The 7,815-nt window shown below is 46.0% G+C and overlaps 1 protein-coding gene across 1 annotated transcript in view; it reads left to right on the top strand.

Annotated features, from left to right (window-relative positions):
* Window positions 1–3,922: 3,922 nt before the first annotated feature.
* The window catches only part of LOC144155550 (poly [ADP-ribose] polymerase 2-like), a 48,795-nt gene continuing 44,902 nt past the window's right edge, over window positions 3,923–7,815 (top strand). Inside the window, exons 1-3 of the mRNA XM_077687067.1 lie at window positions 3,923–4,102; window positions 4,248–4,339; window positions 4,419–4,483. Coding sequence (XP_077543193.1) covers window positions 4,461–4,483 — 23 coding nt within the window. The 5' untranslated portion in view covers window positions 3,923–4,102; window positions 4,248–4,339; window positions 4,419–4,460. The remainder of the gene's footprint in view (window positions 4,103–4,247; window positions 4,340–4,418; window positions 4,484–7,815) is intronic.

Genomic DNA, 7,815 nt, shown 5'->3' with positions numbered 1-7,815 from the left:
GGTTGCAGGCGTCCATGCTGGAGACAGACAGCTTTAGGGACTTTATTGTGAGTCATCACGGCGTGACCTCCAGCACGAAGACTCCCGTGGCCACAGTGAGAGAACGTGGGAAGCCCAGTGCAGACGTGACACGTCGAAGGAATGTGGTACTCAAAATTTCTAAGAGCTCCGGGACAGCGCGTTCGCTCGCTGAAGCAGAACGGGCGAGGCAGACTCACCACACACAAGGAGTGTTATGTGCTGTTCACCCAATGGCACGAACATTGGCAGCAAAAAATGAATGCAGTAGTCAAATTAGCCTTGAAAAGGTACATCACCTAATGTTACACCCGACTCGTATACTCATCTACAGTGATGCATAGTTTAGTGAGCCCAATGTCAATAAAAGAACGGCGATGTCAGCATAACAGAGTGCGGAGCGCCGTGAGGCTGCAGAGTTTGGAAGTAAAGAAGCGGAAAAGCAGAGGTAGTATGACCTAGAGAAAGATACAGAAAGCTGAAGGAGAATTGAGAGAGATATACAGAAGACTCACGAAGATACGGGCTGCGAAAGAAGCACAGAGAAATAATGCAACGTGCGCAGAAGGCGCGGAAAGGAGAGCCTGCAGATCGTGAGAGCAAGGCTCGAATTACAACGCGTATAGAAAACAAACGAGCGTCTGCAGCAGGCCGCAGCGTTGGAAGGGAGGCTAGCTCCAAGCTTAGGGTCTGTGAGAAAGAGAAACGCCCTCGACGCGCGAATTCGGTGCGTGAAAGGAATCGCGCGTAATCAAAATTTCGGGAAGTTTCGTGGGCTACCTTGGGTATTAGAAAGCTTTGGTTATCGTAGGAATTTGTAAGGATTTGCACAAACGCCGGGACAAACAGGAGATAAGCATGCAGTGCTGTGCGGTGCGCTTCTCTTTCTGTCTGGCAGCCCCATCGTACGCGCAAAATCTTTCTGGTCATATGTCAGTGCATCGCAGGAGGCGATGGTCAGTGTCAGACCAAAAGCCACCTGTATCGCGTCGACGAGGCTTAGCAATTTTGTGCCACACGTTTAAGTTCATTTTTGCGTAAACTTTTTGATGTAGTAGTGGTAGTAGGCCTTTAAAGTTGCTGGTACACCAGTTTCATGCTCATCGTTAGCACGCTTTGCTTCCCTGCACAGCGTCAGGGTTGTGCAAGAAAACCAAGGGCGTCCGCAGAACTTTTTGCAAGAGGGGGGGGGGGGGGGCATCTATAGCTGGGGGGGGGGTGTGTGTGTGTGGGGGGGGGGGGGGGATACGGTTGGATAGCGCCAAAAAGGCGCTATTTGTGGTTTAAACTACGCATATGAAACAAATTATAAACAGCGAATTAGAACCAGACTTGGAGAATATACATTGGATCTTATTACCGAACAAAGAACTAAAGTTAATAACGAAAATGCGAAAAGTTAATGTCACTTCGTAAAGAAAAGTGGTAAGTCTCGTTGTGTAAGGCCAACTTGTACAAGAAGATGTGACGGCAAGGGAGGTTGTTACAGTCTCCCTTCTGAATGTAGCGGTCAAGATTTTTTCCGAGATAAAGCTGGCAATTTATTCGAAAGCTGAAGTTCTTGCGGATAAACTGCATAAATCTAGAGTTTAGAAAAAGAAAACGTCAAACCTTTCGGAATTGTTCGCTATCTCAGCAGCCAGCACAGGCAGTCTGTTTCACTGCCGTGACATGACCGGCAATGTTAGTCAGTGTTTGATGTGCAATGTTGACTCGCAGTCCTGAATGGCGTTTCATACGGATACGCAGGACCTGAATGTACTATTATTTGAATAGCGTGGATTGTTGAGCTAGTTGGCTCACGTACATAATTAAAAAAAAACTGCGCTAAAGGACTGGACAAAGGAGAGAACGTCGGTGTCCTTCTCTCCTCTCTTCCGTCCTTCAGGGCCAATTATAATTACGGGCCAACAAAGCTGTGCAGCTTTGTTGTAGTGCATAAAAATATCCGAAACTCCAGGGGGGGGGGGGGGGGGGGCGGTTCCCCCCCCTTCCGGACGCCCATGAAGAGAACCGACTTATTATGCATGCAATGTGAAGAAGCAACAAGTGTGCAAGCTCTGAGGCGAAGCCGGCTTTTTGCCCCATTTCCAAGGCTAGGTAGAAATAAACGGCGGAGGGGGGCGGTCTTCGACAGAATCTCTATCCGCTGGTTATCGGCTTAAGATTCGTATTGTTCTTTCCTTCCGTGACGCAGAGACTAGTTAGGACAGGATTAGTTGAAATTCCAGGAATATACTGAAAAATAGATCCAAGGTTTTTTTGTGTCCCTTATCTCCTGGCAAAGGGCTCCGATTGGTTTAAAAAAAAAGTAATTATGCGAAGGCGTTAAAGGCCCATGGAGCGAGAGTTTCCGTGTAAGCGTAGACGTCGGAAGCCGGATCCTAAATTCACGTGAGTGCGTAGTTTAATAATGCACAACTACTACAACAGCAACAACGACAACGACAACGACGTCGACGACGACGACGACGACAACAACAACAACAACAACAATTAACGACGACGACGACGACGACAACAACAACAACACCGACGACGACAACGACAACAACAACAACAACAACGACGACGACGACGACAACGACAACCGCGCTACTCAGAACACCGGGGCAGGCTCAGAGCCACGTGTATGCGCCGCGCTCGCTTCCCGGCTCCGCAACAGGCACCAGGAGCCAGGCCGCTTTGTGCGGCAGTATGAATTTTGAGCAATATCATTCTGATGATTCCGTTTTACAGCCAACATGCTAACGTAGAAACTCTAACAAGTAACCCGCACCAATATCATCGCAAAACTCGGAAGCATGCATGACCCGCAGCAAAGCGCGAAAACATTACTCGGAGAGCAAAACTAGGAGCGCTTAGCGGCTTTCAACTGGAATATACATGAATGCGTTAGCGCTCACAACTCATGAGAAGGCTTTAGTGTCCTTGGGTTTCTTGCGCCGAAATATTTCTGGTACACATTCAGCACAATTGAATTCAGAATTTTTTCCCAAATCAATCTCGAAAGAGCAGGATTATACTTTACAGAGGACTTCATTTATGGGCAGTACTGCGCGTTTCTGAGAGAGCATACTCAGGGGCCCTGTGATCGAAGCACCGTATGGAAGAACCGTGAAAATGATGTTCGAAATTAAGAGGTACGAAATTAAGAGGTTCTTAAGAACTGTAGAGTGCGCTACGGTTACTAGCGCACTGCACACAATTAATGCATGCGCGTCAGTGGTTATTATGTATTTCTGTATTTTTTGCCTTACAAGGAGTAATATGAACAGCGCTCTCGCATAATTTTTATGCGTTTTCATTTTGATAAGTGAGAGCCAAGCCAAGAAAAATTGTTTGTAAGAATGTGTAAACATTACTGCATTTTTGTACTTGCTTTTGTATTTTGCGATGAAGATCTCTGAGAAGCTCCTACTGTGAACATCCCGGTCGGTTCTACAACTTTTGTCTGTTACAATCTAGCTTCATCTATTCTGAACATGTCACGAGCCGTTTCCATGATTTTTCGGGCTTAATATGCTTATAAACTACTGCAGCGACAACAAACTACGTGGGAAAAGGCCGACGATATCACGCATTGATAAGCAATTAAGCAAGGTCCTTTCAAAACGCGCGCGCCCGTTGACATCCGGGTCCGTCTCTTAGGTGGGGTTGTGGACGGGGTGATACTATGGTCCCTAGGAAGTGATACCGTACATAAGCTATTATCCGTGAAGAAAAAAAAAAGTTTTTCTTCCTCCATGGCTCTGTCCCGGTGTTTAAAAAACCCGGGTTTAAAGAATTGCAGGTGGCGCTGGAAGCAACACATGGACATGGATAGAGGAACTCCATGAGGAACTCTACACATGGTACACATGGGTATTTCTACGCTTGTGGACAATTTTTAGCTCGTAATACTTGGTATTATCTAGTATTGCGACTTTTAAGGGGAAAATTTTAAAGAAAATGGCTACTTTTTGCGACTTTTTGTTCATCGTTCGGGGATATTGATGGGATATCGACTATACAAACTTGATGGCAACCCTGCAAGGCGGGTAGCGTTGCGTGTGCTTTGTGCCGCGAAATTCACTAGCCAGCGGTAAGTGTGGATCTGTCATATCTTGAAATGGTGCTCTTAATGTTTTCTTTGAAAAAGTAGTTGAAGCAACTTGTTTTACTCTATCTTTCACTTGTAATATTCATGTGCTTACCCCTGTTACTTTTCCAATTTTCTTGCTTCGCAGATTGCTCGCTACAAACGTGAACCCCCGCGTTTCACGATGCCCGCTGCCTTTCGCCTAGTCTAAGACCTGTCAATACAAGTCATAAACAAGGTGAGAATTTAGTACCAGCATCCGCAGTATCCGCCCGCTTGTGCTTTTCTTGAGTTCCGTGCGTTCGTTTTTCTTATAAGTCCTTTAGCTCGTACCACTCGCCGGCAGCGTCTCGCCATTGCCATGCCGAAGCGTCGGAAGACACGGTAAGTTTATGATATTCTTTCGCTACTTGTACTAATTAGTACAATTAGTTTCACTCACATAGATACGCAAAGCGGTACTCCCAAAGTTTTACCAGCCGGCATTTCGTTGTTTGCGACAATGAGCCGGCGGCTTCGCTTTTCATCCGGCGTCGTTACCCGATTAGCAGAGCTGCACAAAAAAAAAAAAAAAAAAAAAAGGTGCGAGTGTTAGTAGTATCGGACACCTTTGCGAGCCAGTTCGCTCAGGCTAAAGGCAAACACGTGCTTGTGCGTTCAGACATCTAGTTCCTTTGCTTGAACACAATGTTCGGCGCTAAATTATACCCGAGCTCCACTGGCCTTCAGAACGCGGTCAAAACAAATGTCATCCGACTCAAATGATTTACTTCAAGTGGGCATCCGTCGTGCTTTACTATGATTTCGGTCGAAGTATAAAAATGTATCATTCACTCGTTATGTTGCCGTGAGCTGCTGCCGGGAAGTTGCGTTTTCATACCGTAGTACAACTTTTAAAGTAATAGGTAATCTTTCGCAATGAAAGCATTGCCACCTGTATTGAAAGTTATAAACGAAGTTTGGCCGTTTTTTTTTTCTTTTCTTTACCAATTGCAGATCACTTTCGCGTTGTTTGCTCTCCGCATTGCTGGAATGGAGAGCAAGTCAATAAAACTTGCATGAGTACTTAAAATTCAGGGAAAATTAGATGCACGATGCAATTGTTAAAAATACTTCATGTTAACTGAGTTTTCGGTTCCCAGTATTAATTTTAACTGTGGCTAGCGTTCCGTCCAGATGGAACGATAACAAGTGCTAAAGTTTCGTCCAGACGGAACAAAGCGCTGCGGGTAACCTTCCATTTAGACGGAATCCAACTGAGAGCAGCTTATCGTTCCGTCCAGATGGAGCTGACAGGAAATTTATGTAGTTCCGTCCAGTCCAGATGAAAGCAAAACCGGCCGATTAATGCAATTCGGAGTTTCGGATTTTGTGTAAGGGTTGCACCTCGGATAATGGAACTGTCATCCAGGGTTCGATTCTCTCCAAGGTTGCATTTTTTTTTCTTTGTGGTTGTGTCAGCATTTTGTAACGGGTAACTTCATGCTCACCTTACGATTGACGCGGTGAGAGCGGTCGGTCTTGATTTTGTACTCAACCGGCCGCTCCGCTACCGCTCACTAAAGCCAAGGCCGACGTATCCATGGCCAGAGTTACATCCGCTTATCTGTAGTTAGTCAGTGAGCGCAAGCGGTTTGTTCGGCTGTGTAAATATCAAGACAGGCTGCTCTTGCTGTTTGCTAGCTGTGAAGCGGATGTGATCGAGCTTGGAGTTTCGTTTGAGGGCTGATCATATCTAATCATTGACAGGGATTAATAATCAAATGTGACTCTTGCTAGTCAATGAGTGGAAGTGATTTGACCTGTTGGGTAAAAATCAAGAAATCTCAAGAAAGGTGACCTCTAACTCCGTCAAACGAAACTCCAAGCTTGATCACGCCCGCTTCACAGCTAGCAAGCAGCGAGAGCAGCCTGTCTTGATTACACAGCCGAACAAACCACTTCTGCTCACTGACTAGCCGGAATCACCGTTAATTATTAATCACTATTAATAATTACAGATGAACGGATGTTACTCTGGCGATGGATACGTCGACTTTAGCTCTAGTGATCTGTCTGTAGTCGAGAGGCCGGTTGAGTACAAAAGCAAGACCGACCGCTCGCACCGCATCAACTGTAAAGTGTGTGTGAAGTTAGCTGTTACAAAATGCTGACACAAACACCAAAAAGAAAAAAAAAATTGCAAACTTGGGGAGAATCGAACCAGAGACGACAGTTTCATTATTTTTTCTGTGACAAAACGACAACAGTTCCATTATCCGAGGCGCAACCCCTACACGGAATCCGAAAACTCCAAATGGCGCAAAATCATCTGGTTTTGCTTTTGTCTGGACGGAGCTTTATCACTTGTCATTCTGTCGCTAGCCACAGTCATCAATTTTTCTCAAAAGCTTCGTGAAGGCAATGGGGCAAGGGTACAGACATCTGCGTCTCAATCATTTTGAGATTCTCAAATGTCCCCTGTGATGATCATTCGGCTCGAAGAACATTTGAGGCTGAACGTCATTGAAAAACCTAGTGAACAGCATAACATTCGCATTTGAGTTGGCCAATAATCGGTTTAAATGCATCAGTGACGCCAGTGGAACATGGGCATTAGACGGATGAAAAAAAAAAAAAATTGGCACAGTCTGGACTTACAGCAGGACTTGCAGCCCCTCTCCCGTCGTTAGAGGCCCGGCTGTTGCACCTCACATTTATTTCTGAACTTGCGGCTGAAAGTTTTCCATGACTGGCAGGCCCAGATTTTTTCGTCTGCAGGCTTTCACATCTCTTCCAAAGTGGACCGCGTCAGTATGCGCTAGATCCTGTGGCCAAGTCCAACGCCCACACTACAAACCCAAAGGAAATGCTGTGCGCCCGGAATGCGATGATAGCACAATTGGATAGATGGCAGTTTTGTAACATGGGGGACCCAGGTTCGATTCAAACCACTTGAAGCTTTTTCTTTTTTTCCTTTTCGATTGGCTGCACATGTTGTTGTTCCCCGCCGCTGCTAACGCCGTACGCCTCTGGCCTTTGGGGTGGCCCAGTGGTTGTGTTGCCGGTTTCGTGGCGTGAACGTGCCGGGTTTGACACTCAAGACCTCCCTAACCGCATTTTTTTCTTGAGGCCTCGAGGTTTTTTGGTGCGACGGGCAAACAGTTCGGCCTAAACAGCTCTGCTGTTGAAAAAATGTTGAATGCTGCTGCTGGCAACTGTTAGCAGAGCACTGGCCTGTTTAAAATGTGAGACCTGAGAACAGGGGCATAGCCAGGGAGTTGTTTCGGTGTCAGAACACCTCCTGACATTTATGCATGCATAAAAATGACTCGGATATTGTTTAGGCATCCAGCGCAGTCGCTCTTTCTTTATATATATTTTTATTTTCTCGGTAGCATATAACAGCCCCCGAAATATATTTCTGGCTACGCAAGGTTTCAACGAACGCAGGGTTTTAGAAAAGTTAAGTTGCTGCACACACTCATAGCAATTATCGTATTTGCTCGATTCTAAGCACCCCCTTTTTTCCACGATCACGATACCCGAACTGAGAAGGGGGGGGGGGCGGCGGCTTAGATTAAAAAAACCTAAATTACAGCCCCCACCGCCACTTTTTTTCGCGGCCGTATCTCGATGACACTGGCGCAAGGAACAATGTTTTACTTGGCCATTCAAAAGACGAATAGGTACAGACAGTGGACCCGCCGCTTACGTCTGATACTCAGTCACCCTCA

Source organism: Haemaphysalis longicornis, unplaced genomic scaffold, assembly GCF_048455015.1.
Source record: "Haemaphysalis longicornis isolate Haplotype H1 unplaced genomic scaffold, Haemaphysalis longicornis Haplotype H1 scaffold_1, whole genome shotgun sequence".
NCBI lineage: Eukaryota > Metazoa > Arthropoda > Arachnida > Ixodida > Ixodidae > Haemaphysalis > Haemaphysalis longicornis.
Note: the sequence above shows the minus strand (reverse complement) of the source record. Positions and strands in the feature narration are given on the sequence as shown.